The sequence below is a fragment of the Syngnathus leptorhynchus genome, chromosome 16, assembly GCF_054491065.1.
Source record: "Syngnathus leptorhynchus isolate UIUO chromosome 16, UIUO_Slep, whole genome shotgun sequence".
Lineage (NCBI taxonomy): Eukaryota > Metazoa > Chordata > Actinopteri > Syngnathiformes > Syngnathidae > Syngnathus > Syngnathus leptorhynchus.
This window is the reverse complement of record NC_141210.1, coordinates 2068972-2096522: the sequence shown is the minus strand read 5'-3', so window position 1 is coordinate 2096522 and position 27551 is coordinate 2068972. Positions and strand designations below refer to the sequence as shown.

At 39.7% G+C, this 27551-nt stretch overlaps 6 protein-coding genes and 1 long non-coding RNA gene across 9 annotated transcripts; 5 read left to right on the top strand and 2 right to left on the bottom strand.

The window, feature by feature from the left end:
* The first annotated feature begins 383 nt into the window (after positions 1 to 383).
* Positions 384 to 4048, top strand: epor (erythropoietin receptor). Of its 2 annotated transcripts, none has more exons than XM_085933580.1 (9): positions 384 to 865; positions 1330 to 1439; positions 1529 to 1664; positions 1753 to 1940; positions 2015 to 2166; positions 2241 to 2397; positions 2699 to 2786; positions 2859 to 2946; positions 3046 to 4048. In XM_085933580.1, exons 2-9 carry the CDS (start codon positions 1334 to 1336, stop codon positions 3460 to 3462), a joined length of 1332 nt encoding a protein of 443 aa, XP_085789706.1. In that variant the 5' UTR covers positions 384 to 865; positions 1330 to 1333; the 3' UTR covers positions 3463 to 4048. The 2 variants fall into 2 exon arrangements, with proteins under 2 accessions (XP_085789706.1, XP_085789705.1); XM_085933579.1 differs by having other exon boundaries at positions 1224 to 1439.
* On the bottom strand, positions 3925 to 5349 carry swsap1 (SWIM-type zinc finger 7 associated protein 1). Its single transcript, XM_085933581.1, has 2 exons — positions 5001 to 5349; positions 3925 to 4757 (listed from the first exon to the last, which is right to left on the bottom strand). Exons 1-2 carry the CDS (start codon positions 5256 to 5258, stop codon positions 4203 to 4205), a joined length of 813 nt encoding a protein of 270 aa, XP_085789707.1. The 5' UTR covers positions 5259 to 5349; the 3' UTR covers positions 3925 to 4202.
* A 261-nt stretch (positions 5350 to 5610) lies between these two features.
* Positions 5611 to 9155, top strand: znf653 (zinc finger protein 653). The gene is made up of 10 exons (XM_085934806.1): positions 5611 to 5930; positions 6083 to 6132; positions 6281 to 6592; positions 6668 to 7149; positions 7220 to 7391; positions 7611 to 7689; positions 7775 to 7886; positions 7961 to 8075; positions 8177 to 8276; positions 8354 to 9155. The coding sequence occupies exons 1-10, from the start codon at positions 5635 to 5637 to the stop codon at positions 8529 to 8531; spliced, it is 1896 nt and encodes a 631-aa protein (XP_085790932.1). The 5' UTR covers positions 5611 to 5634; the 3' UTR covers positions 8532 to 9155.
* Positions 9156 to 9490: 335 nt separating this feature from the next.
* tspan34b (tetraspanin 34b) lies at positions 9491 to 12281 on the top strand. The gene is made up of 8 exons (XM_085934807.1): positions 9491 to 9777; positions 10626 to 10708; positions 10807 to 11022; positions 11092 to 11166; positions 11237 to 11344; positions 11416 to 11550; positions 11636 to 11728; positions 11847 to 12281. The coding sequence occupies exons 2-8, from the start codon at positions 10652 to 10654 to the stop codon at positions 11904 to 11906; spliced, it is 744 nt and encodes a 247-aa protein (XP_085790933.1). The 5' UTR covers positions 9491 to 9777; positions 10626 to 10651; the 3' UTR covers positions 11907 to 12281.
* A 417-nt stretch (positions 12282 to 12698) lies between these two features.
* Positions 12699 to 18504, top strand: LOC147043949 (tetratricopeptide repeat protein 39A). Of its 2 annotated transcripts, none has more exons than XM_085934330.1 (19): positions 12699 to 12846; positions 12913 to 13016; positions 13292 to 13399; positions 13841 to 13972; positions 14174 to 14226; positions 14524 to 14591; positions 14685 to 14749; positions 14990 to 15089; positions 15178 to 15243; positions 15313 to 15421; positions 15503 to 15570; positions 15720 to 15779; positions 15890 to 16051; positions 16150 to 16241; positions 16610 to 16730; positions 16803 to 16914; positions 16984 to 17098; positions 17372 to 17488; positions 18016 to 18504. In XM_085934330.1, the coding sequence occupies exons 2-19, from the start codon at positions 12982 to 12984 to the stop codon at positions 18122 to 18124; spliced, it is 1692 nt and encodes a 563-aa protein (XP_085790456.1). In that variant the 5' UTR covers positions 12699 to 12846; positions 12913 to 12981; the 3' UTR covers positions 18125 to 18504. The 2 variants fall into 2 exon arrangements, with proteins under 2 accessions (XP_085790456.1, XP_085790455.1); XM_085934329.1 differs by having other exon boundaries at positions 12699 to 12850.
* Positions 18505 to 18650: 146 nt separating this feature from the next.
* gadd45gip1 (growth arrest and DNA-damage-inducible, gamma interacting protein 1) lies at positions 18651 to 19676 on the bottom strand. The gene is made up of 2 exons (XM_085934331.1): positions 19214 to 19676; positions 18651 to 19122 (listed from the first exon to the last, which is right to left on the bottom strand). Exons 1-2 carry the CDS (start codon positions 19612 to 19614, stop codon positions 18831 to 18833), a joined length of 693 nt encoding a protein of 230 aa, XP_085790457.1. The 5' UTR covers positions 19615 to 19676; the 3' UTR covers positions 18651 to 18830.
* Positions 19677 to 21882: 2206 nt separating this feature from the next.
* LOC147043947 (uncharacterized) lies at positions 21883 to 26539 on the top strand. The gene is made up of 3 exons (XR_015068528.1): positions 21883 to 22345; positions 24558 to 24694; positions 25576 to 26539. It is a non-coding gene; the product is annotated as an uncharacterized LOC147043947 (long non-coding RNA).
* The last annotated feature ends 1012 nt before the right edge of the window (positions 26540 to 27551 follow it).

Below are 27551 nucleotides of genomic sequence, written 5' to 3'. Positions count from 1 at the left end.
CACAAAACAAAAAAAACATTGTTATGCATACCAATGTCTGTCTGTTAACAAGTGAAAGCAACACATTTTGGTTTAGTTAGTCATGATGCTATCACTCGCTTACGTAGCACACAATTGGCTTGTATCCAGCCATATATATTGTAAATGATGATATAAATGTCCAACTTTGTCTTTAGTTGCTCCTGTGTCCCCCTACTCACAACATGCACTTATGTATAATGGATATAATATAAATGATACAAAGTTAAAACAGTTGGCGGTTGATTGAACTCTATTTTTATTTATTATTATTCTTTTTTTTTTTTTTTTTTAAGAGGTGTGAAATGACACAACCAAAAGCACATTTGCTACTGTTCTTCTCAACACCGATTTCCACATCTTCCTTTTCCTGTCACACTTTCCTTTTACATGCCTCCAACTTGAATTTCATGTCCATCAATGACAATTGCCATGCAAGTAAAACACATCTTTTTTTATTTTTGCATCATATAAAAAAAAAGTTGCAGTTGCCCTCCCTCTTTCAAATGATGTAAGAAAGCGCGGGGTTACGTTTCAGAAGAAGAAACTAGGATTGGTCGTCCTCAGCTGCCTATCAGGTTGAAGAAACAGCCGCGTCTGCTGATGTGATAACGCTGGTTAACGAAGACAACAAGGGTGCAAAATAATGATAAGAAACCGTTTTTACTTTGCTGTGTTTTATTTTTTTTAATCCCAAGAACACATTTATCTGTCTATCAATACATCAACGATCGCTATAAGATTCCATATGATCAATATATAGTACTGGTCTAATATGTCCAAAATGATTCCTGCTCTTATTCTGTCTTTTGCCTTGCAGAAAAGCAGCATAGCCAAGTCTTAACTGGTAAGTACAAGTCCTGATCTTCCTAGCACAAGTCACTTTCATCTTTAAAATGCTGGAATTAAAAACAATCCAATTTGAGTTAAAAAAGAAATAATTGAACTGAAACAAACTATTTTTGTGCAAAATAATAATAGAAATATATATATATATTTTATTATTGGGTCAAATTTGACCTAATCTGTCAACAAAAACACTTAAATCGTTAATGACTCCAATTCCCGCCTACCAACAAGTAAATTTGACGCCCCTCCTCTTCATCATCTTTGCTGATTTTTAAAAGGAAGTAAACAGCTCTGCTCGCACCTTATCAGCATAGAGCAGCCTCGTAACCGTGTTGCACTATCCATGGTATCTGAAGCCAAAACAGGCCAACCCCCCCCACCTTGGGAGAGAAGTAGCGCAGATGCTGGCTGCTTCTTCTCATGTTGTGCGCAACAAGGTCTTCTTGTTCACTGACGAGACAGGAGGATGACATGTGATCACCTGAGACGATTATTGGCACTTTCCAGCATTGCCTGCAGCATGAGGGTGGCTTCCGGCGGCATCCCCGGCACACTCTCATTCCAGAAGAAAGGTAGGGCTGACTTTCTGAGTTCATCACTAGACTCGAAAGAAATGACAAACCTAACTGAGAGGTGCGGCACCAAAATGTCACCTCTACAGTCTCACTCTTGCTGGAAGAGGAGCCAGAAAACCCCAAATGCTTTGCAGAAAACAGAAGAGAGTTTGACTGCTTCTGGGAGGAAGATGAAGAACGAGCGGGTTCTGTGGATCAGTATTCCTTTACGTACGCTTACGAGTAAGAACAACACCAGCTCGCATTGAAAAAAATATAAAGTTCAGTGTGGTTCTCCACCGGTGCGGAATCTAACCGCAATTCTTTTCAGAACGATTGGGGTCTCGAACAGAAAAGAAAACAACAGCAAATGTCCGCTGTCAGCCCACCTCACGCCGACGGGAAAGATGCTCTACATGTGCCACCTGAATAGAACTTCAATGTTTGTTCCGATGCACATTGAAATTCAACGAGAGGGAACGCTCATCCACAATCGTAGCCTCAACGTCGAACTCTTTTGTACGTTTTTTGGCAAATGTTCACCCGTTGACGTTTTTTCGTGATAATTAGAAATCTTATGCTTATACAAACAGTTCTACTGGACCCTCCCACCAACGTGACCGTGAGTACCACAGGTCGAGAGGGTCAGCTGAATGTCAGCTGGATACCCCCTCCTCCGAGACTCATGGATGACAGCTTGATGTACGAGGTCTCCTACGCAATGGCCGACAGTCACGTGATGCAGGTACCAGTCGTTTTACTGCTTAGGTTTTTTTTTTTCTTTTTTTATGAATCTGCCAGCCGTTTTTTTTTTTGCAGGTAGAGGTAGTACGAGCCAGCTCCAGGATGATCCTAAGGAGCCTACAGCCAAGCACTAAGTACAAGGTGCGGGTTCGGGCAAAACTGGATGGATTGAGCTATAGTGGCTACTGGAGTTTGTGGAGTGAGCCAGTCTTCATGGAGACACCGCCTGCAGGTCTGCATTGATCTACACAATTCCTACATTTTATTTCATCAAGTGGTTGTGGAAAATTAAATCGTCTGGATCCGGATATCTTTTTTTTTTGTAGATGTATAGTCTACTTAAAAATGTATCTGGATCCAGATGATTTCACTTGGTGCAACCACCTGTACATTGTATTATGCTGGAATTTCAATTTCATATTTTAACATTTTATTCGATTGACACTGACATCATTGGATGGTTCTTGGTATTTTGTATAAAGATTTTCTTTTCTTTTTTTAATATAATGTGCTTTTCCTCTAACTTTTTACAGAATTCAACCTACTCATTGTCTTCCTCATCCTCACCATGTCTTTTATTCTAATGGTGCTGTCTTTCACTGTGCTCGTGTCCAATCGCAGGTCAGGATTTTCTTATCACAAAAAAACTAAAACAGTATCTGTGAAACATTTGAACCTTTGTGTTCTTCTCAGGTTTCTGAGAAAGAAAATTTGGCCAACTATTCCAACTCCTGATGGCAAATTTCAAGGGCTTTTTACCGATTACGGTGGAGACTTTCACGTAAGAAGTCTCGAAAATTGTACACTTCTTGATTTTAGCTACATTTGGAATTTTATATTTCATAAACGAGTCACCATCATTCAATTTTCTTTTGCTCAGGAGTGGCTGAAGGATACAAACGGCTCCTCGTGGTCGACCCAGGCATTGTTTTACACCGAGGAATACCCCGCTTCCCTGGAGGTTCTCTCAGAGCTAAACCTGAACCCTCCATTACTGCCTCCACCTCTACCACCCAAAATGTCCATCGCTCCCACACTGCAAAGCACAGAAGAGGATATACAAAGAGGTCTGGATTTTGCGCTGAGAAAAATGCCACATAATCACTGGCTTGAAAACTTAAGAGTGCAGAACCAGCGGGCTTTTCCTTGTTCCCACTCGTCTCTGCTGGAGTCTCAGGATACTTATGTCACCCTCACTGGGAACCAATACGGCCAAGACGATAACACTCATGGGGAGTCTTTGCCACTAGAGGCGCTGTTGGCCTTTAAAAAGACAATGTTATCTGAAGTTCATTGAGCTGGTTCTGTGCCCAAAGCATGGTGGGATGCCCTCAGGACATGCGCTCCATATTTTCTATGGAATAGAAATCTCATGAGTAGAGCAAATTATTTATGCCTGCTCAAGGATGAACCTTTCTGGCAACGCAGTGACATCCAGGGATGACTTCTGAGTAGACTGTTTGGAATGACTGAGTTCTTCACATTTCTTCCAAAACACACTGTAACTGTAAATATATTTACATCTAAATGCAAACGTTTTTGTTGGCATTTAACACAGAATCCTGTTGTGCAGGAACTGTAGTGGATATGAAAGTGGTTGTTTACTCACTGCTGCCATCTAAAGAGCAGAACACATAATGCTGACATTTCTACTAAAAATCACACTAATAACTTGTGTTTGTACACTAACAGTGACAGAATTGTTAAATCAGAATAGTGGACAAAACATCTCAATATTGATATTAAATCGAAGGCCATTTATTGCTATCAACTTCACTTACTTGAGATTATAATTTGATATGCAACTATCAACGTATTACTTAGAAGTGTAGTGTGATACACGCATGCATTTGTTTTCAGAGATTAAAAATATCTTTATATTGGCTTTGTCCATTTTTTATGCAGCATTTTTATTAAGAGAGGCAATAATGTCAACATTTCAGCTTTTATTTCCTGGTAGCATATTTGATGTACATGTGGATCAGATAAACAACTTGAAAGTTAGCATTACTTGTCATTTATTTGATGCAAATGTGCTCAAGCTAACTGAAACTCCATTAAACCATCAGGATACATCAACAGCTGCCATTCCTGTGCTGAACTTGGCCTGACCTCAGTGTCTTTGGTACAAGGGTCAAAGGTGATCCCGGTTCCAGAAAAGTAAATGTGCCACAACTCCTGGAGCCCCGCTGGTGCAGCTTTGTAGTTTCTGTCTTTGTCCAGAGTACATCGTACCTGAAAGTAGCGGTCGAGAGCATTAAGAACTTGATCCGACACTTGTCCACTTTGCTCTTTTGGCTTAGTATAAGAGGCAATGATGCGACAGGGGCCAGGGTTTGATGTCTGCTGCTCAAGGAGGTCAGTGAGAAAAGCGGCAGAGTCACACAACAACGCTGAGAGATGTGCGGCGCACGACTGCTCGCCGGGGTGACACTCTCTGTAGCTGTCACCTGCGGGTCCAAAAAAAAAGTCCTCCAGTCTGTCTACGATGATCAGTGATGGAGGGAGGGGTAATGTGTTGCTGGACTCATGAAGACCTGCCACTTGCCGAAGCAACTCCTCCAATGTCCTCGGATAGCAGAATTGGATTTTCTTGAGGGGGGGGGGAGAACATAATTTGCAGTCAGACAGCTGACAAAGTATTCCAAGATCAATCAATAAAAACATTGGAAAATTGATTTGTCTTAAATGAACCCTGCAAATTGACCCATTTTCTGTTTTTAAAATAGATATAAACTTTCTCAAGCTCAGTTTGGTGACATTTGTCTCGATCTTGGTGAAATAAGATAGGTAGCTACTTGAAATGGATGTTTTTGTGCATATTTACTTTATTACCTTTAGACTCTCCGGGCTTGGAGTTGGAACACATTTCTGCAAAGTCACAGGTAGGCTTTGGATTTGCGTTTGGGCGAAGAATACCACCCTCATGTTCATCTGAGAGACAGCTGTAACAGCAGCCAGAAGCAACATAGAACGTCCGAGATGTTCTTCTCCAACTAATAGGACGCTGCATTGTGCCGGTGCTGGAGGAGTCGCCCTGACGTCCTTAAGTGACGTGAATTTTGTGAACATATGCATTAAAACGTCTGCCATCTCCGAAACACGACTGTAAAATGACTGCAAAAGCTCATCTGTCGTTTCATGCGACTATTTACATGTTGCGCACTGGTACTCCTGTCATTGTGGTCCGGAAGACAACAACTATTTTGTAAACCTTCCGTCACTTTTATTGTGTTGACCAGGCTGATTAATTCCATATTAATTAAAGCAATAATAGAAATTGGATCAATAATTGGGACTTTGAAACGTTTTAGATGCTAGAGTTAAACATATTTTGACAGGGGCACTGTTTTTCGTTGTTGTTGTTACGGACATATTACAAAAGACACAGCAGTGGTTTTCTTAAGTACTTCCGGTTTACAGCTGGCACAAGTTCCGAAAGGTCACAGCATCAGCTGTTGTTGTCAAGATGGCGCATAACCTGGCAGAATTAGGGGTTCCAAAGGTAGTCGAACCGGTCGGGGACCGAGGAAAAAGTGTCTTAAGGCGATGCAGGGGGAGACCCAGGCTAACAGAGTCAGACCGAGCACAGCGACGTCTTGAATCCCGAAAGAAGTACGATATTCGGAGGGTTTACTTGGGGGAGTCACACAAGCTCTGGAGTGAGCTCCGAAGGCGCACAAGTCTGAGTGATGCTGGATTGGCAGCATATTTAATCGTGCTCCATTCCACATTTGGAGAAAAATATCAACAGAAACACTCAAAGTGAGCGTCCCTGCAGTTTATTTGGAAAATGTATTTCTATACTTAAGCACACAAACCACTGCATAAAGAACTCACTTGTGTTCTCCCATGCATACTTTGACTCGACCCTTTTCTTGATTAACCTGTGTGAATTATTTCAAATGTCATTACAGGAAAACTATTATTCCAAAGGATTCAGAGGAGTCGGTACATAAGAGAAAAGGTGAGTTACCGGTTCCAATAATGACAGTGGTAATGCATTGTATTCAGCTATCAACAATTCTCGACAATGAGTCAATTTGACAACTTCTTATGCTCATCCCGAGTGATTCTTTGCAAAACATTTCACTCTGATGCCTGTTGTTTGTCAGTTAAGAAGGAGTGCGTGTCGAGTCTCCATAGCCTGGTGACTTGGTACCAGGACCACTTGCGTTCCTGCCCTCATGAGCCCCAACTCAGAGCTCTGGAGCACCGGCCCAACTTCTCTACAGCTGCCATCTGGCAATGTGCCTCCAACCATTCATTTGTCCAACACCTTTTTTCCCCAATGAGGGAGACAAGTGACTCTGAGCAGGAGGAGAGAGAAAACGGAGCGGGCAAAGATGAAAATGCTGCAAAAACAGACTTAACGGTGGCGAAAAGGTTATCAAGCCGAAAGAGAAAAACAAGTCCCCCGTTAAAAGGTGCAAATTGAAATTTTACTTTGTCCGAATTTCTCGTCAATTCATTTTATGTTGCCTAATCTGCTTTTTTTTTAGATTTAAGAGAATCAACCATTGCTTCTGAGGTTCAGCACACAACCACAAATGAGCTGGAACACACTGAAACAGTAACACACCATGCGAGTGTGGAGACCTCCTCCAATGATGTCTCACTGACTGTCCCCCCTGTGTGGGAGATGGTACTGGAACTACCGCAAGGCTCCCCTGAAGCAATGTTCCACAACCTCACCTCAGAAGAGGAGACAGAGGACGTGAGGCGAAGCCAAGATGAAAGCGTAACAGAGCAAGAGCAAGAGATTGGCTGCGATTATGAGTGTGTTATTGTAGGAACATCTTTGGCTGAAAAACTGGGCGATGAGGATGTAGGAGATTCCATCCCACCCTCCCAGCCAGAGCTGTTGGTCTCGTCTCACGTTCAGGCAGAAGAGAAAGGGGAACTTTTTGACCCACACGCTTTGCCGACTGTCGTGACGAGCTGTGAGGTTGCTAACCAGCAGACTCCTTTAGAAGGTTCACAGGTCAGTATGGAGATAAATGGGCATATTATTATTGAATCAGTATAAAGGTGTCAATCCTCTTTTCTCATAGCTAATTATCATAACTGGCCCCACTTATGAGGCTCTTACGACGCATGGAATTCAACTTAAAACGGGTACTGGGAATGTGGCGGAAGATGCCTGCACTGTTACCAGGGACATCACCTACAGCCAAGAACCAGAATTAAAACTACAAGCAACAGAAGAGGAACACTACATGACAGGTGTGATACAGTGAGAACCAGCCCTCTAGATTTTTTTTTTTTTTTTTTCAAGTACCTCGAAGGTGCATATGTATTATGTTAAATAATACTAACAACTAGATTTTTTTTTGTGGAAATTCAAACAGCCCTTTTTGCAAAGATGCATTTGTAAAATGTATTTATAAATGGATTTTACATCTTGCCGACAATTTCTCATGAATCTCAATTTGTCTTGTCCAGAATTAAGTGACAAACAATTGCTACAACCCACTGTCGATAAATTAAATAGCAGCAACGAATCGCAGAGGACTCTCACCAGGTTTGTTGAATGGGGGGGGGAAAAAAAAATCTGCATCATATTTGAAAGTGAGAGTAAGAATGTAAAGTCATCTTTGTCATGCCAGGTCAAAGAGAAACCGCCGAGGCCCAGTTGTTGAAGCCGACGGGATGCTCAAGATGTTCCATTGTCCGTACGAGGGCTGCAGTCAAGTGTATGTCGCCGTTAGCAGCTTCCAGGTGAGACAACCTATTTCATTCATATTTAACATTCCAGCTTTGATGTCTTGTGCTTTTTTTTTTTTAAATTATAGAATCACGTTAACCTAGTTCACAGGAAAGGCAGGACCAAGGTTTGTCCACATCCGGGCTGTGGGAAAAAATTCTACCTGTCCAACCACCTACATCGCCATATGATCATCCACTCAGGTGGGCTCATAAAAACACTCTTGTGAATTTTTCATCAGGCTTGGTAAACGATTCTACATATGATCAAATTGCTAAAAATGACAAAAAACATTTCTCCCCAGGTGTGCGAGATTTCATCTGCGAGACGTGCGGGAAATCATTCAAGCGTAAGAATCACCTGGAAGTTCACAGACGGACTCACACGGGAGAAACACCTTTACAGTAAGATGGTTTGAATGGTGTGGCGGAAAACCGAAAGCTATAACCCTCATCTTTTCATCTTTTTTTTTTCCTTTTAGATGTGAAATCTGCGGCTACCAATGTCGTCAGCGTGCGTCCCTCAACTGGCACATGAAAAAACACACCCCGGAGGCCCACTACAACTACACGTGCGAGTTCTGCGACAAGCGTTTTGAGAAGTTGGACAGTGTGAAATTCCACAAGTTGAAGAGCCACCCGGAGAAGCTGTCCTCCTGAGGTGATCACACTGTGGCTAAAAGCAAGAAGACTCTTGAGGAAGATTTGTCAAGTGAACAACCGAGTGACGTTCATGCGAACGGACGGCTGTGCGGGTCACAGCAATTTGCAATCTCCCTAGGCGCTTCCAAATCATCCTTTACATAAGATCCCCAATTTCAAAGAAAAAAAAAAAGGCTTTTTGCTCCCACGTATGCCACAAAAAAAATGTTCCTTCTATTTCAAGTCCAACCGTTTACATTGTACAATATGTAGAGTGCTATAGTTTTGACAAAATTGTGAACATCTCTTGAACGCAATTCAATTCACGCGGGCTGGTGACTCTGGGTTTGGTTCTGGGCTTCGAATTAATATCTATTTATTTTCAGTTTTATTCACCCTCAGGAAATAATTGTGTGTCCATTTGTGTCAATGCTTTAAGGCTGCTGTACAGTGTGTGTTTTAATTTCAAGACAAATGCACTTTTTTTTTTACCCCCCCCCCACCTGTCAGCCCTGATGAATCATTAAATTTCGTGGGCCATATTCTTGAACCAAATGACATTTACCGAGCATCCGTGGTTAATTATGTGTAACGTGCCTCTTACGTAAAGCTGAAGTGTTTGTCATCAAGCGTGGGGTGTGGACAAAAGACATGACACAGTCAGTGACTGATACGCAACCTTTCGACAAGTCTTGTGATACTTGTAACAGACTTTTGGGAATAGCGCCTGCATGTGTTGTGTACTTTGCCCACCCCACATGTCAAAATCCAGATAACGAAGCAAATGAATTCGTTTTCCTCTCATATCAATCATGAAGATCATTTTCTATTCAGTCAGTAACCATGCGTCATTCACTTAAAAGCATTGTCCAAAAAGAAATAGATTGCACTATGTAATAATACATGATGCTAACACAAATTCAGCTTATTAACAGTTTCAACCTGACTTTTCACAACCAACGTTTCCACCCAGGTGATCCCACAGCCTCCTCCCCCAGGGGTAGCAAGCACCAGTCCAGCTCCATGGTGATGTGTTACTCAGGGACTTTGGTCACGCCCCCCCCCCCTCCCCTTTTAGTGCTGGACTACTTACAAATAAAGCAGCTGCTTTAAAATAGCCGGTGAAAAGCATCTAAAGCTTTTTCTTAAAACCGACAAGAACTTAGCTTTATCTTCTCCCACGGTTTCCATCATTGAAGTCAAGGAAGAAACTCCCCAAGCTCAGAGCACTCCCTTGGATTTTTTTTTTTTTTCTTTCTCAGAGGTAAGCATGATTTGAATTGTCTATTTGACTTTTTTGAATCGGCCACCTATGATATTAAGGTTTAGCCTCAAGCGATTATTCCTCTCTACATCTTTAGACAACGTTTGTTTAGGATGGATGCAACTTTAGGCGAGGCCGGTTTGAATGAGGTCATATTTGAACATTTGCATGTGTACGCAGCTTTAATTTGCATTCAGTCTGACTAGGAGGAAGGTAACAGTAAGTGCACCCGGGCCGCTAACCTCTGACCCTACAAAAACTTGGATCAGCCAGCTCACTTTCCTATTCTTAGTTTAATTATTTTTTGTGTGTTGGACAATTAAAATGAGGGACATGGCAGTGATAAAAACTATTTGGTTGACATCAATATATTTGTGTAAAATGTACCTTTTCTTTTTTTTTTTTAGCTGGTTTCTTTTGTCTTCCATTTGCACAAAAAGTCAAACTTCTGTCCTGACCTATCTGGTACAATTATCAATTTCAAAATAACATTGTAACTCTAACATAAATCACTTGCGCTGAATTAATCTTTGACTCATTTTTTCCCAAAATACAGGAAGTATACTTCCTGCTTGGTTTAATTTTAAGCCAAACAAAACCTCTGGTGAAACTCACGTAAGATGATATGTGTTTGTTCACTGTCATGCGGATGAATTGAAAAGCATGATGTATAAAGGATTGCGGGAAGAAAAAAAAAAAAAAAACAGCAGGTGTATTTGGTATCTTGAGCCACACCCCTCTTCAGTCCTTTTTCTTGAAACAAACTCCAGCCAAATGTGAACATGAAAAATATTCTTGCCAAGAATACACCAACACATGCTTGCGTTTTGCTTTTTTTCTCTCCACAGGTTAAACACAACAACTGCTAACCAAAATGGGGTGCTTCGGATTCCTCAAGTTTATGATGTTTGTTTTCAATGGGATTATCTTTGTAAGTCAGAGTTGTTGTTTTTTTTTATATACTTAAAATGTAAAGTATACTGAAGGTATCTCTAAGTCATTATTATAGCTCCTATTTCCACTTCACAGTTGGCCGGCGCAGTCATCCTGGGTATTGGCATCTGGGTGAAGGTGGACAGCGGTTCCATCCTGAGCTTCCTGGGGAAGATTGAAAACGCTCCCACAGAGCTCAGCCAGGTGCTCAACGTGGGCTACCTGCTGATCGCCGTCGGAATACTTCTGGTCCTCATCGGTTTCCTCGGCTGCTGCGGGGCCATCAAAGAGTGCAAGGGCATGCTGTTGATGGTGGGTGGTCAAATCAAAGTCGCCGGCTCATTTTTTAGGAGATGCTAACTATTCCATATTTCGTTGTAGTTCTTCATCATCATCCTACTCGTCTTCTTAGTAGAAGTTGCAGGAGCTGTGGTGATTTTGGTCTTTAGACCTTTGGTAAGTTTCCACAAGTGTTTCTCGCAAGCCTTTGATATCTGAATACGCTAGCGACTAAATATTTGTACAGGCCGAAGATGTATTCCGAAGGTTCGGCACGGCGGCGGTCGCGAGCATCAAGAAGGACTATGGGACCAATTCTGACGTGACTGGACTGTGGGATACTACAATGAGCACAGTGTGTAACGTTAATGGACGTCTTTGTTTGATTGAATATTTGTTTCATAGAATCCATCTTTGTTTCCTCAGTTAAAATGTTGTGGGATCTACAACTCCTCCGAATTTATTGACTCCCCGTATTATGTGGACAACAGCAATCAGTACCCGCCTCCGTGCTGTCCACGAGCTGAGCCCTGTAATCAAATAGTGATAAACAATTCCACGGTATTGGCACTAATTTGATGATTAAAAACAAATAATCAAATTGAAGCCAGATGTGCTTTTACTTCTACTGTTTTTCCCTTCTCAGGCAATTCCAGGTTGCTTTGTGAAGTTCACGCAATTGATTGATGACAACACAGTCGTGATTGTTGGTGTGGCGCTGGGAATTGCAGCACTTGAGGTTATTTGAACATTTGAGATAACGATTTGTTTAAAAACAAATAATCTACAGTACACCGATGTTCAAAGATTTTTTTAAATTAGGGCCTAACTCAATTTTTGCCATTTTATCTTTGCAGTTATGTGCCATGACTGTTTCCATGATCCTTTACTGCAAGATCAAGTCAAGGTCAGCCTGACAACTTCAGAAGGATCATTTTAATCCCTTTGGGACAAATTCTACGTACATATTGACTGATGAAAGAATACTGCTTATCTGTGCACAGAAATGTCGAAACTGCTCAATCAAATGATACAGACTGACGTAACTAATCTAGAAATGTGTATGTGACTGAAAAAGTTATTTTTTAATGTGAAAGCTTGCTTAACAGCATTTGACACATATGAAGAAGAAATTAAGTGATGATTGATATGATTGTAATAATGAAATTCCAATTTATGTTCCGAGATTGAGGGTGTTACGTAGCTATATGGCAAGAAAAATATACATTTATGACTTGTATTCAACATGATCAATTTGAAATGAACATATTTATCTACATGCTTGAGCTGCTTTTCCTATTGAGTTAAGCCATAAAATGAATTAAAGACAAAATGTTCTCATTTTACTGCTGCAAACATTTGTGAAGTGTTTTGGACTGCCCCCTGCTGGGCACATATAGAGGAGCAACTAGTTGTGTTTAGTGCGTCTCTCCAGTCAGTCACAATGATAACAATGACAGGAATTAAAACTTATTCTACTCCTCGTAATAACTAGTAATGCCCCCAAGGAGAAATTCAATTACAATATTTACATAAATATATTTGACATATTTAAATTGAAAATGTATTACACAGAGGAAAGTAAAGTTCGAATTCAGTCATGTTTGGCAATGCAAAAATGAATAAATCAATGAATAAACAATATGCAAATGATTGCACTCAAATATCACCGCCTCAGTGCGGCCAGCCGGTTGGACCGGACCATGCTGGACCGGTGACGTCAGACTGTTTTTGGCTTCCTTCCTTCCTCAAGGTGTGCGTGTCAATGGAAGCAGAGGAGGAGCTAAGCGCGCAACTTTTTTCACGTTCTCATACACGGCTGAAAGCGAAATACCTGTACTCGTACAAATTGAACAGGAAAGTCAGGATACAATTTAACACTCGAATTGCATTTGGACCCACGCTTGATTTTCATTTGCACAGAAAGTTCTCAATGCGCCTTGGTTGGTTTCTGGCGTGTGAGAACTGCACAGGTGGAGCAGCTGGGAGAACATGTCCAATGGAAAAGACGACAATCCTGCACACAAGTGAGTAGAACCCACCAAAAAAAATAAAATAAAAAAAAAGTTGGTAACTACATGAGCGCAATTTTCTGGACTTTTGCGGAGTAGCCGTGTTGCCTGTAACACTTTTAAACTTGTGCTATAGTCATTTTTTAAATAACTCGCAACCACAAAAGTTGTTTCCTGCTTATCTGGCAACATTTTCCCAATGATTTTTGTTGTGTTACGGTACGTGTGCAACATGTCATTCTAAGATCAATATCAATTAAGATTAAAAAAATTGCTTTTGTATATTTTAGCAAATCATCCCAGATGACACTAGAAGAAAGCCTGGAAGAGTGTATGGAGGCCCTGGATCTCTTCCTAAACAATCACTTCAATGAAAGTCTGGAGAGACTGCAGTCCAAGTAAAACCAAAAATTAACTTTTTGTGGGTCGGGATGAGGTCCATAGTTTTGGTGATGCTGAGAAGTTTGAAGCAATGTGCTTATTTTTCGATGACTATTCTCCAGGATATGATGTGTTTACTGAAGCTGACGCCCTAAGTGTGACTGTTTCAACAACTAAAAGAACGGCAGCCCTGTTAAATAAATATCAGACTGTCAGATAGTAGCAGTAGTGGGAAACCTTCAAAGAAAACTACTCATCTTAAAAGAAAAAAGCTTAAAATAACGTTTCACTAACTTTGACCAACCCATTCTAAAAAAAAAAAAAACCCATGGAATCCGTCAAAGCACTATTTTTTGTCAGTACAATCCCATAGCTATTATCGAAAGAACTTTAAATGGTAATCAAGAAAATTGAGAAATATCAACTCTTCAATTCTTGATGTCATCTTTTGTCTGCAGAGTGGGTGAGAGTATGTACCATGCTCTCATCTATGCCACAATCCTGGAAATGCAGGCCATGATGACTTTCCAACATGATGACATTTGCAATGCTGGAGCTACCATGAAGAGTGCTCAAGATCTCTGTCAAAGGTTTGTTTTTCCGACTTGATCGGAAAATAATATACTATATTATACTATATATTATGATCCTGTTGTATAGGCAATTAAAAAAAAAAAAAAAATTGCACGTGTGTTTATTATTATTACCTCAGGCATGTCACTGCTCATACTGCTATATGGAATACTTGCATGATTACTGTCATTATAATTGATAAGTTAATATTGTTTCAGGTTTCGCCGTAAATCTCCAAATTTAGGCAAGTTGACAGGGGAGCTCACAGAAGGTAAACATTTTTTTTTATTAAAATGGATCAGAACAATTATTTTATAATGAGAATAATAAATAATTATATCATTTACATTAACACTTTCATCTTTATGAGATAATAATATAAACATATAATATAATTTTATAATGTAATACAATTAAATTTATGACAATAAAAATGTAAATTATTATAATGATGATGTCGGGTCCAACTCCTGACCTTAAAATTTTGAAAGGTGCCGTATTAGATTATTTAGATTTTTTTTTTACATAATTGTTTTACTGAGTTGAATATTTTTTCATGCATGTGCAGAGCAGCTCCATGCTGAAGTGTGTTATGCGGAATGCCAACTCCAAAGAGCCGCTCTCACCTTCCTACAGGTAACGTCAAACCATACCCTGCAATTCTATCTACATTAGTCCCAGTTCCTCTTGCTTCAAATCAAAATGACAGCATCAAATGTTTCTGTGCAGGATGAGAATATGGTGAGTTTCATCAAAGGTGGGATCAAAGTACGAAACAGTTACCTAATTTACAAGTAAGTAGCAATCGTCCGAATATGTACAATGCGACCGTGAACTATGACCTCCGCATTGAATTCAAATTAATTGAACAAATGCTTATTTTGAACATCGACACACACATTGAGATGTAAGACAATAAATTAAATCAATTCAATTCATAAATAATAATAAATCTATGCTTTTTAAAATGACTGTCCTTTCCGCACTATGCTGCTAAAAGCCTTTTCTTGATCTGTTTAACTTTTGTCTTTCAGAGACTTGCATTCCTACGTGAGATCTCAAACCTGTTTTAAAGGATCCGGCCATAATCACTTAGAGGGTGGCATTTCATTTGGAGTAGGAGCGTTTAATTTGGTATGATGTCACCATACTATACTTAGACCTTGTGCATGTATTTTACAGCTTACTTCATTGTTTTTTGTTTTTTTTGCCCCCCCCATAGACACTCTCTTTATTTCCACCACGGATACTAAAAGTATTAGAATTTGCAGGCTTCTCGGGAGATAAGGTATTTGTCCAGCTCTCATTTGCATATGGATGGATGAATGTATTGCATAATGATCTCGTCCCTGTTTAGGATTACGGTTTGTCCCTGCTTGATGACGGCGCGACGGCATTGAACTTGCGCTCCATGCTGTGTGTTCTGCTACTTCTTTGTTACTACACTTTTCTCACATTCATACTAGGTATGGCTCCGCCCCCCCCATACACTCCGTTGAGTGATCGGTAAAATGTTTCATGTCTCCTACTCGCTGTGTTTTTTTTAGGAACAGGTGAGGGACATGCGGTAGAAGCTGAAAGATTGCTGAAAATATTCCGGCTTCGATATCCCCGGGTGAGTGGATTACTGAATCCCAAAAGAATCAAACACCATTTTTGTATTTTTTGGGGGGGGGGATTTCCATGAAATACATGAAAACACTTTCATATGAGAATTAACTTTCCGTAAAATGGCTTCGTAAATCTTTTTTTGTTTCTGCACAGGGAGCAATATTCCTCTTCTTTGCCGGCAGGGTGGAGGAGATGAAAGGAAACATCGATGAGGTGTGTGTCTGCCTTTCTCACAAAATCTTCATTTCCTGTTTTTGTTCATTTCCTGAGTGGCAAAGGTTTTTTTTTTTTACGACTGTTGTATTGTTCTTCATTTCCACCAGGCGGTGGCCTTATTTGAAGATGGCTGCAAGGCCCAGCAAGCATGGAAGCAATTCCACCACATGTGCTACTGGGAGCTAATGTGGTGCTTCACTTATAAGCGAGCATGGAAAATGGCCTATTTTTACGCAGACCTACTGAGCAAGGAAAGCCGCTGGTCAAAGGTACACACTGCAAAGTTTGAATGCTTATTCTTGCCTACAAATGAGTATAATTCGAAAATAGAGACTTCCAATTGATTCCATTTTTTGGTTTCTCCTAGGCGATGTACATCTACATGAAAGCTGCTTGCCTCAGCATGCTGCCAAAGGAAGAAGAACGTCCCTTCGGAGAGAATGAGGTGGATCTCTTTAGGTTAGTGATTCCAAAATCCAAATTCTATGGTTTATTATTTATTGGTTAAAAAAAAAAAAATCAATAGCAATGTGCATAAATAAGATACTGTACCTTGATCTAAAAATTTACAGAAAAAAAATATATAAACAAAAAATAAAACCTACCTTAATCCAACATTTTACCTTAAAAAATATTATATATTTATAGAAAGAAAATATAAAAAATATTCAAAAGCAATGTACAAAAAAATACTACCTTTTTTTATATGACTCTGTATTTTGTATAGATCTTGAATGGTTATTTATTAGTTGTGGTCTACAGTAAGCAGGTGCTTAGTGTGCATAAACCTTGGGCCAACTCTGTTTGTGACTCCCTCTTCTATTTAGACAAGTGCCTGCCTTCAAACAGAAGATAGCTGGGAAGTCTCCTCCCACAGAGAAATTTGCTATCCGCAAAGCTCGCCGCTACAAAGCCAACTGTCCAGTCAGGCTAGCAGTGCCAGTGTTGGTAAGACTTCACAAACACATTCTGGAACCTACGCCAATAATCCCGTCACATGTCTCCACTGTTTGATTCCAGGAGATGATGTACATGTGGAATGGTTTTAGTATGATCAAAAAACGACCAGAGCTGACTGAAGGCATGATCCAGACGCTAGTGGAGGCTGAGCGCACCTTGTTGGAGTCTCCAGGTCCTCAGATGTCCGCCCTGATTTGAAATGTAACAACATCAATACTGGTTTTTTTTTTTATCTCCGCAGAGAACGAGTATTCATTAGATGACCGTTGTGTAATCCACCTGCTGAAGGGAATGTGTTTGAAAAACCAGGGGCTCCTCCAGGGTGCCGAGGAATTCTTTCATAAAGTTTGTTCCAGGTGAGTGCATGTAACATTCCTTTGAAATGCAGGTCATTAACTCTCCCTCACTACACAACAAGAAACCAGACAGCCACAACCAGGAGGCTATTTTCATCTCTGCTGGGAACACAATGACAAAGTGTCAAGTGGACATTTTTACACAAGAACAGTTGACTTGAAACAAACAAAAAAAGACTTTACATTTTCAAGTCTGCTAACTGCAATTTTTAAAACGCTTCAAATAAATCTGAAACGCAACAGTAGTTTTTTTTTGTTTGTTTGTTTGTTCAGTGAGAAGAAGCTTAAATTTGACCACTACCTCATTCCCAACTCCATGGTGGAGCTCAGTCTCCTCTACATCGAACAAGGCCGAAGGGACGAGGCCATCAAACTTCTCCACAAGGCCAAGTAAGTTAGTTTTGTTGAATTCAATTAGTGGTTGATGGACAGGATTAACCAATACAGAAGTAGACCACAGTCTGGTATGAGTACAAGTATCATAAATGATTTATACAAAATATTCACTGGATTAAATGTTCAAGTTGTGGATTCTTTTAAATTGGGCTCTAGTACAGTATATCAGGGTTGTTTGCAACTTTGGTTTTTGTAGTTCCACTACCAGACAGTAGAGGGCACTCTCTGCCTGTATCATTTTTACCTGTATGAAACAAACTTGTTGCAATTGCGTCATATTAATGTTACATTTTGTATGAGGGACATAAATCGGCATTTCCGCTTATAAAGCATCTTGGACCTCTGCTGGTTTTGGACACCTTCGAAAAAACCTGAGTCAAAAAGGTGTTCTAGAAGGATTTAAAAGTAGCCATTGAATTTTAGATGATTCCAATTTATAATCAGCCAAAAATCTCTGAGACTTGAAAGAAAGTAATTCGAACTATTTTCTTGCGCTCAACAGTCCTTCTTTTGATTTCTAGAAACAACTACAAAGAATACTCTATGGAATCTCGCACGCAGTTCAGGATCCATGCTGCCATGGCCAAACTGAAAGCTGGCTCTGTTGATGCGGACCAAACTCATCCATAGGGAGATAGGAATTTTATTTCGAGAGACACTCTTCAAATGCTCTCATTGTCAACGAAATGTCTGCGGTTTTAGCCGATGCCCAGTTTTCTACTAGTGCCAATTTTCCATCAAGTAATTGCTGGGTTTATATTTGGGTTTGTCTTTTTGTCATTTGATGAAGGTAAGACGCAATTGGTGTCAAACAATAGTATAGTTTTGATTCGAATTTCACTTTTCTAGAAGAATACAAAGTTGTTGATGAAGACATTTCATTGTATGGACCATGTTTACATAACCTGCCTCAACCGTTGATTAAAGCCACTCAAAATGATTTTGACAGGAAATGCATCCTGATGGAGTAGCGGGACAGGTTGGGTTGCTTGAGGGTAAATTCAATTTTCTTTCCACTGTATCTGAATATATTTAGGCATGCAAGAAAAGATGTCGGAGAGAAAAAAAAGCAAGTTCGACAGCAGCTACTAGCAGGCAAGGACAATTTAAAACTTTTTTTGTACAAGTTTACAGGTCCACTTTGCAAGACTCTTCATTTTTCTTATATTACAATATTTATTACAATGACAATCAAACAAGGGGGAATCAACTTTGGATAGGAACTTCTCAATTCAGAAAAGTGAACTCCTGTCAGTCCAGTTGGCATCAGAAACCAAAATGGGCACATTTATTATACAGCCAAAAAAAATGTTGATTACATCTATGGAGTCCAAGTTTACGAGGAGGCAACAGGAGGAGTGACAGGGACTCCCGCTTGCTCCTCTCTCAGTCTGCGTTTCATCATTTTCCTCTTTTTCTTCTCCTCTTTCTCAATTTCGGCAACCATTTCCAAGAATTTGTTGCTGCGGGGGTCCACTGCGTGGCCAAAACGCTCTCTGGCCTCAGCCAGCAACTTCTCACGTCGTTCCTTCTCCTCTTTTACCTTCTGTTTAGCTTCACGCTTCTCTCTGCGCCAGTCGGCGATCATCTTGGGCATTTTGGCCATGTTTTCTGCAATGAGCTTTTCCCTGTGATGGGAATAGAAACGATCATTATGAGAGCAATAACATGGCTGTCCGATAATAGACGCAATGGCATAGCTAAGTTAGCATGACTTACTTTGCTATGCGTTTATCATCCTCTTCCTTTTGCTTAGCTGCGATATTTTTCAACATAACCTCTAACGGAGGATGCCACTCATTTTCCTCCGCGATAATCTTGTCCAGCTCTGCGTGGCTGGGCCACAGCGACTCAGGGTCGACCCCGGACGCCGCGCCATAGCGACCGTACAACTTCCTATCGTATTTGCTCGTCTTCTGCCATTCCGGCGTCTTCTCACTGCTCTTGTCTGGAATATAGGGATCGCGAAGATTCAAATTCAGACGTTTGGGGTTATACGATGCCGTCTGTAGTAGAATCCCGCTTGGATAGCTCGCAGAAATTTCATTTTTTATAGCTGAAAGCCTCTTAAATGTGTTACGGACCACCAGCGTCCTCCTGCAGATCACGGACGCGGCCATTTTCCTTTCACCTCACAAAGGACCCCTGATAGGTGTCTTTGAGAGTGCCTGTATACTTCCGCGACTTTAGTACGTGCATTTGTATTGCAGACGGGACATGAAATAGGACATGAATTCTTACAAAATAATACATTTATCTCAAAATGAAAACATGTTAACAATTAGTCTTTTCCCCTGGCAATACATTTTAATAAATTTAATGCATATAAATATAATACAATATAATTCTGTACAATTAATTTCAAAAGATGTTTCACCATTTCCTCTACTATTAATAAGTGGCAGTAGTGATACTGGATGATTACTTTTTGAATATTCATAACTAATTTTCCGCAATTGTCTGCAGAACAATCCCTGCTGGAAAAACAACAACTCTGTTTTATGCTTCATCCCTGAGGTTTAAGAGCATAAATCATGGAGAGGAAGCTCTCAACATTGCATCCTTGTGGCTGGACATGAAATAAATTATAAAGTAAATCAGAAGGGTTTAGAGCACAGTGTGATATGTAGAGGTCAAGTGTTCTGCAGTTAAGTGGTCACATGAAGTGGTGGGAAGGCCGTTTTTTTTTTTCTTTTTCTAATCCAACATCTTTCTTTTCCCTCTCTGCCCCACTTTCTTCTTTGACAAGCTAATACTCAAAAACTTTGATCTGCTCATAGCAGCAAAGCTGTCATCACTTTTGTGTCCTGGGAGCAAACCAAATATTTTTAAAAAAAACCTCCATTAAAGATTTAAGGTTCCCAGGGTCTTGGTGGGGCGGGGGGGGGACTGGAGGTGGGTGTGGGCATGACACAGGCTTAATTTGTTGTAGGAGCGATCTAGTGCCAAGCATGGGGCTTAAGGGATCATATCGGTGTCAGTCATAGGCAAAAAGGCTCCTTAGCAGTTAGAGAGGAGAGGATAGTGGCAAGATGACAAATCTATTTCTGGGTTCATGAGTAGGAGTGTTGTATGCTGTGTTAACACATTTTGGGAAGTTATACACAACCAAAAAATCCAGACATCTAGTTTGCCCTCATTAGGTTTGCAGGTCCAAGCAGGGATGTCCAGCTCAGGTCCTGGAGGGCTGCTGTCCTTCCTCCAATACACCTGATTCAAATGATCAACCCATCTAAAGAAGTCAGGTAATGATCCTGATATCTATTTTTGGAACAAACTGCCCGATAATGATATTATTTATTGAACAGTTCATTCTAAGGTCTTTGTATAGAAAAAAAATATACTGTCATCTTTGTATCATTTTTCCCCCTACAATTTTGCTGAACTTTAAGTTCCAAATGGCTGTCTTCAATTAGTCTTAAGGAGGGTAGAGTACATTTAATACTATTTTTATGATACATTTTTAGTACCATTCCAGCTTTTTCCAATTTTTTTTATTGTACACCAATTGCCCGCCCACCCTGCATATACACCCGCAGAGGTTCAAGCCAAGTCCGTGAAGTATTTTGCCAAGCCAGCATTACAATTTGCTGATGCGAAGAAGAAATGATAATAAATGGAGTCTAATTTTTAACTCTCTTCTTGGCCTGAATCAATGACAATGTTTTACTCGCAATTTGGCAGGGACTATATGATTTTTGACACCCAAAAAAAAAAGGGGGATAAGGACAAACTCCAAGTAAAAGAGAGCTGAGCCCTAAAATAGCACAATTTCCTGGTAATGACAGAAGCCTGTGCTCCCTCCACGCAGCGTTTGTGATGGATTACACTTTTCTCATCTCCCAGAAATCTATATTCCAAATAAACGTTGTCCTTGGCAGCAGGTACATCCCTTTAATTACCCACAGACAATGTAAGCTTGTCTTCAAACACGTAAAAATAGAAGCTTTGTTAAAGCTCCATTTGCGGTCGACAGAAGGAAAAAAAAAATAAAAATCACAACAAATCGCTCAGATTCACTCTGCTGATTTTTTTACGATCCCGTAAGGTTCAGCTGTGTTCATTCACGCGGCTTGCCCAAACTGATGCCAACTAATGTTAAACTTGGACTTGGGCCCAATTCAAAGCTGAGGCCAGGGAGGATACATTTTGGGTGGTATTGTTCGGAACAGTATACTAATGGATGTGCTTCCTGATACTTTGGCAAAAGATGCCCACATTTTGCTTTTGGAAACATTTTAACCACTATGCCAAGTGACAAAAATGTGAGGTGGTATTTGAGGACATGGTTGTACGTGAGAGCTTTTAAAGTGGGACATTGGGAGTTCCCAAAGGCTTCGGATAATAGCTGAAACACTTTCAATACAATTATCTAGCATCACAAAGTTTTATTTGTAAACACCATAAGTGGAAATATTATCATAAGTACACACACACATTAAGCTAATGTAACTATTTGGTTTCGACACTATAATGGCATTTTATATTTAAACAACTCTGCCAGTGACATTTTAGCCAATAAATGATCAGTTGGCTCAGGGAATTAAACAGATTGTAATTTAAAAAAATAGATATTTGCCCAATTAGACCGACTAGTAAACAGTGATGATTATCATGACATCCAGATAATGTTTACGATGGCGCTAATATTGTCTCTTTTTTCCCTGGGAGTCGACAAACCCACGGAGCCCAGCGCAAGGTCCTAATGAGATGATGAATGAGAGCATGGAGAGTGACAGAGGCTCGAGATCCACTGGTGACCGCTAATTCAAGGAGAAATTCATCAAAGTGGGCCTGTCCTCACATGCACCATCAGAAAACAATGCCGGGGTCCGGTGAAGATGAATGGAGGTAATTATCATCTCTACCTGGTCATTGGAAATCCTTTTCTTCTCTTCAGCTTCCTGGGCATGTTGCCTCAAGTGCATAATCTGCATCAAATGCACTTTTTTGAAACTACTAGCCCTGATTCTTTATTTTTCATTTGTTTGTGTCATGCATGTGAGGAAAAATCCCTCACGAGTAGCATAGCTCATGCGAACAACACATATATTTGCCCCATTTTATCTCATTGTTTAAATACTGAATAGTATAATATTCTGCATCCAAATTTAATTACTAATATTATTATTCCGCCCTAATTTTCTCTTTCATCTATTTTTTAAATTGTTCTTTTATTTACTTTATTCCATTGAACCAAATTCAAAATGTTAATCTTATTTAGGACATTACAAACATTTATTGTATTATTATTGTTCTGAGTATTGTTTTATTGTAATATTCACAACATTTAAAAAGGGTATTCATTTGATATTGAATTTTTTTTCCTTCAGTGAACCTTATGAAGAATCACAAATTGAGACAATCATCTAGACCTCTTGAACGTTTAATATTCTGAATAGATTGAAAATACATGTACATATTGTACTAAGAAAACACATGATCTCCAATCAAAGAAGCATTTTGTTTGTCATCTTTATACAATGAGCTTCGTGTGGCCTTTTCATGTCGGGGTTTCCTTGTCTAGAACGTAACGACGTCCTGACCCTCATGACCATCAGGTGCTGAGTCACAGCATGTTTACATCACACAGATAAAGATATCACACAACCCTCTGTTAGGAGACTTTATGTTGAGTACAACGGGGGAAATGAAGAAGTAGGGGGTGCATGTGGCACCAGGCTGGCGCAGACATCCTTCCGTTGCTCCCTTTGCCGTGCCGTGCCACCGCCATCTGTCATCTGCGTGAACATCTGCACACCCAAGGTGCCCTTGTCACCCAATGTTAGAGCAGTATGTTTGCTTTTTCTATTAAGGAAACCTGGAGTGATTCACCACAACAAAACCAATTAGACGGATGGTGTGGTGGCGAAGCAGTTGGATTGCAAAACTATATTAGATACATAGTTGCGTCCTCAGGCCACATTGTCATCATTGTCATCCGATTATCGGAATAATGAGAATGCTCCTAGAGTTTTGCTTCTATCTGACCATAGGGAACCCCCTTTTAGGCAAATGTGGAGTTATGAAGGGATTTCATGTGCCAACAAAACAATCTGAAGTTCACTGCTATTTGTGGCTTAGCTAGCTTGATTTTGTCATTTTGGTTCAGGCTGGTCTACAGTGCTTATTTCCGCTGAATCTGAACTCCATATTTTCTTCTATTTTCCCTTTCTGTAGGTGCAATGTCCCAATATCTTTGTTATTTGTTCAGCCTGACTGATTTGGTAGCAAGTGGAGTGTTTTGCTAAAAGCCGCGTGGTTTGCTAGCTGTTTTTTTTTGCATATGGTGCTGATCTGGATTACTGTGACAAAATGACAACAATATGTTCATTGTCCGTCACGCTTGAGTATAATCTGATGGATTATTCGCCGATTCAGTGTTATTTTCTTTCCTTCACAAACCTTTGCAACATTCCGATCGTTCACACTCGCGTGTCTTAGATCCGATGTTCTTTTTTTGTCAGTGGCGTGAAGCTGGATGTGTCTTTGCCACAGCTGCCTCTCCAATCAAGTCTTAAAGCACAAAAACACATTGGCATATACGAATCTCACCACCATCTGCTTGGGGTGAATTATTAAGGATGCTAGTTGTGTATTGGAAACAACAGCTGAGAACGTTGACCACACACACCACTGTTGCCTGGCACAACCGTTTGACACGCTGATGGATGTGCACCCACGCTAAAAGATTCTAGGCCAAAACAGAAGAAAAGATTTAAAATGCCACATCAGCATGAAAGAAAAAATGATAGAGACACTCATTTAAAGTGTTTGGAAAAGGGGAATAGGTAACAGACAGTGTATACAAAAAAAAAAAAAAAAAGACGGCAAACAAACACGCTGAGAGCATTCAGCACGGGCCAAGAAGTGTCTGGCGGAGCAGACCATTCAGTGAAAAGAGCACCTGCATGCTATAAGAGTCTGAAACTCCAGTCTAAACAACTCTTTACAACCTTTACCGCCTCTTCTTTTCAGACTTAAAAACAAGTTCCAAGCCATAGACGGGACCCCCCAACGCTAGCTATTTGTCGCTGACTTGTTTACTTTTCCTTCCGTTCAGATATATCTTTGTCCTAATGGGCTCAATAGAAGCCGGGCTCGGCCCAGCAGCACCACGGCTTCGGTTCTGCCCGCCGCGTTCTTAAAATGAGGCCCGGCCGCTACTTTATGGGGAGGATGCAGAGAGATCAGCCAACAGTATGTTTTCACTTTTAAGTACAGTAATTCCATAAGTCAATTTATTTGCTTTTAAATGTGTGTTTTTACTGCAGCCGTTCCAGGAGTTGAAATTTATTTCTGTTGTGTTCTTTGTTATCGTTGCGCTCAGTTACGTATGAAATTTTGAGACGCTGACAAATCATGTTCGTCGGGGCCATATATGTCCAGTATACAGCAACTCTATATTTCATTGTAATATATTGTAAAAGTATGAAAAATTGTTTAGCATTTTAGTATGTACCTTAATATATGTGTTTTGCGGTCACATCAAAGACAAAAAAGCAGCCTGTTTCAATCATTTTGCCATAATATTTCATTTTTGTCCACTGATATTTTCAATGAAAAAAAAAACAACAACTACTACACGTCTTATAAAATTGAAATATAAAGAGGTGACATAGAATTATTTATATGCATGAGTGTATTGACCTTGGCAAATACAACGCTCCGGTGGAAGGATGGCTTTCTTCACGTTTGAAAATGTCCTTACGGCCCAACAAACATCATAAATAATACGTCTTAAGAATAAAAACCTACTTTTATTCTCCATTAAACCGTCAAAAAAAATTCTCATTCTATTCAAAACTGAATGAACTTAAGACACTTAATAGAAAATTATTTTTATTTAAAATCAGTATAAAATGTGTGCTTTCTCTCGTGACACTATAATACTAAATACTAATAATACTAAAACTATCATATTTTAGTCTTATCTTTTTTTCCCACCACAAAATTGATTAATTATAAAAAAAAATCAAGTGACAGAAGTTTGCAATCTAGGTCATTCGGTAGTTGTAAAAGAAGGATACTGTACGAGGATGTTTTGAAATATATTGATTCAAGTGTGTGTCTTAAGTTAGGTTACTGTGGAAAACTAGGCTCATACGGCTATAAAGAGCAGGAAGAGTTGATGAGGCCTGAGCTGATCTTGTTGGCAGCCTCTTCAAAGTCTCGCCTGGAACTCCTTGACCCCATTCCCCCTTGGACTTGTACTTTTTTTGGCCACTTCATCAATCCATCTGCCATCACAGTTAATCCGCAAAGTTCTATAAAGATGTCATACCTACAGTTAATGTCATTTCTTTTCTGTTTTTTGACACTTTTTTTAATTGATACTTAAAGAGTGCGTGTCAGCACATGATAGTGTCACACTGGTCTGACTGGTGGAAAGTGGAAAATAAGAAAAAGGATGAATTAGGATCATTTCAAGATTGGCTGTAAGCAGACAGAGAGGGAGGTAAAACTCAAAGCAGATGGCGGAGCTGGCACCTGTTTTTCTTTCAAATGTGTTTGTAGCCATTTTCCACATGTCTTTAGAAGATAAAAAAAAAAAGCCTATAGTGCACATGATGCCAAAATAAGAAACTTTCAGGTTTGAACCTTTTGTCACTATGTGGTCGTTGAGATTTTCAGACATAATTGGATGCACCCCTCTGAAGAGTAGCTCATATAAAAACCTACTTTAAAAATATAAGCAAACAGCCTTTGACTCTGACTTTTTTTACTAGGATGCAGACTCATGTAATTGCATTATTGTGTCACAGTGATTTCTTTCAGGTCCTTGCATGTTAACAGCCAATGGTGAGGTGATTTTGCGCCATGTTGTTTGTATCTATTATTGTTCAATATGCCGAGTTGTCCAATCAAATTAGCGTTTCAAAACGGGTCTGTGTCTCATAAGCTGAAAATGATCAAATACAAATTGAAAGTGGCCTGAGTGTCGTCAAGAAAATGGTGTGAGCACATTTATAGTTTATTTAATAATAATAATAATAATAATAATAATAATAAATATCATGCTAATTTGCTGGGACTAAATGTAAAATTTCCACTCTAATAACCTGTAAATGTCAAATAAAAGCAAAATAAATTCTTCCACAAGTACACTGACTGAAATACAGTATTTTGCTTTTGTAGCCTATTTATGAACATTTGTATGATATTTTCTCTGATATTGTGTTCTCCTATATAGATCCCAACTTTAGCTTTGTTTGAACCTCGATGACTATCTGTGTAGATTCTCTGTCTAACCAGTTATTTTTTTTTTTGGGAGATTATTAATGTATCATATAACTGTGCTTTAATTATCATTGATTGATTATTCATTACATGTAGACTAATCATAAAGCCACAATGGCTCCATGTCCGTGTAATTAATTTCATGAAGCTCTCATGAATCATCAGAGGTCATTCATTAGTTATCCATCTGTTAAGGCAGTGTTTTGTTCTCCCATGACAAGATTAAATTGTTTAAAAAAAACAAAAACAGCGTGTTCCAAAAGGTACCAGCAGAGTGTACCAGAGCACCCACATGTCTGGCCTTTTGGATCCGTTCAGCAAGACTGCACGCATTCAAGCCAAAAACGCCAACACAAAGGTTGAAGTGAGTTAGATTGTACACAAAATTTGTTGTCACCCACACATTTCACCTAAAAAAAAAAACCAAAAAATGCTCTCCTGCTCTTTATTCCACCACAGTAAGCACAGATTGTACCAAAATTAGTATACGAGCCAAAGCGGCCTACAGTATTTGGAATTGAAACAATTACAAATAAACACGCATGACTCCTTTCCCCAGCTAATGGATTCGACTAGTCAAATAAAAGAAAAAAATCAACGGATTTAATTTTCTTCCCCCAGGTTATTTTTCTGCCCTCATTTCCTAATTGTGGTGACCATGTTTGTTGCACGTGTTGCCTCTCAGTCATTTCTTGAACCCAAGAGAAAAATCAGTGTACACTTTAATCATGCACAGCATGTAGTCACACCAAGTCATTCCTCATTTGACATCTGTCTGTCTGTTTTTGTGTTTGGTTGCTCATGATCCCGATATAGA

What these genes read in the sequence shown, in the direction of transcription:
- epor (XM_085933580.1), top strand. Translation starts at nt 1,334, where the DNA reads ATGACATGTGATCACCTGAGACGATTATTGGCACTTTCCAGCATTGCC. An exon ending in ACTCTCATTCCAGAAGAAAG is followed by an intron (nt 1,440 to 1,528) that starts GTAGGGCTGACT and finishes TCACCTCTACAG; the next exon opens with TCTCACTCTTGCTGGAAGAG. An exon ending in CATGGAGACACCGCCTGCAG is followed by an intron (nt 2,398 to 2,698) that starts GTCTGCATTGAT and finishes AACTTTTTACAG; the next exon opens with AATTCAACCTACTCATTGTC.
- swsap1 (XM_085933581.1), bottom strand. Translation starts at nt 5,258, where the DNA reads ATGGCAGACGTTTTAATGCATATGTTCACAAAATTCACGTCACTTAAG. An exon ending in CAAGCCCGGAGAGTCTAAAG is followed by an intron (nt 4,758 to 5,000) that starts GTAATAAAGTAA and finishes CCCCCCCTCAAG; the next exon opens with AAAATCCAATTCTGCTATCC.
- znf653 (XM_085934806.1), top strand. Translation starts at nt 5,635, where the DNA reads ATGGCGCATAACCTGGCAGAATTAGGGGTTCCAAAGGTAGTCGAACCG. An exon ending in AACAAGTCCCCCGTTAAAAG is followed by an intron (nt 6,593 to 6,667) that starts GTGCAAATTGAA and finishes CTTTTTTTTTAG; the next exon opens with ATTTAAGAGAATCAACCATT. An exon ending in CTCCTTTAGAAGGTTCACAG is followed by an intron (nt 7,150 to 7,219) that starts GTCAGTATGGAG and finishes CTTTTCTCATAG; the next exon opens with CTAATTATCATAACTGGCCC.
- tspan34b (XM_085934807.1), top strand. Translation starts at nt 10,652, where the DNA reads ATGGGGTGCTTCGGATTCCTCAAGTTTATGATGTTTGTTTTCAATGGG. An exon ending in TAGTGATAAACAATTCCACG is followed by an intron (nt 11,551 to 11,635) that starts GTATTGGCACTA and finishes TTCCCTTCTCAG; the next exon opens with GCAATTCCAGGTTGCTTTGT. An exon ending in TGGGAATTGCAGCACTTGAG is followed by an intron (nt 11,729 to 11,846) that starts GTTATTTGAACA and finishes TTATCTTTGCAG; the next exon opens with TTATGTGCCATGACTGTTTC.
- LOC147043949 (XM_085934330.1), top strand. Translation starts at nt 12,982, where the DNA reads ATGTCCAATGGAAAAGACGACAATCCTGCACACAA. An exon ending in CTGGAGAGACTGCAGTCCAA is followed by an intron (nt 13,400 to 13,840) that starts GTAAAACCAAAA and finishes TTTTGTCTGCAG; the next exon opens with AGTGGGTGAGAGTATGTACC. An exon ending in CCGCTCTCACCTTCCTACAG is followed by an intron (nt 14,592 to 14,684) that starts GTAACGTCAAAC and finishes GTTTCTGTGCAG; the next exon opens with GATGAGAATATGGTGAGTTT.
- gadd45gip1 (XM_085934331.1), bottom strand. Translation starts at nt 19,614, where the DNA reads ATGGCCGCGTCCGTGATCTGCAGGAGGACGCTGGTGGTCCGTAACACA. An exon ending in GATGATAAACGCATAGCAAA is followed by an intron (nt 19,123 to 19,213) that starts GTAAGTCATGCT and finishes TTCCCATCACAG; the next exon opens with GGAAAAGCTCATTGCAGAAA.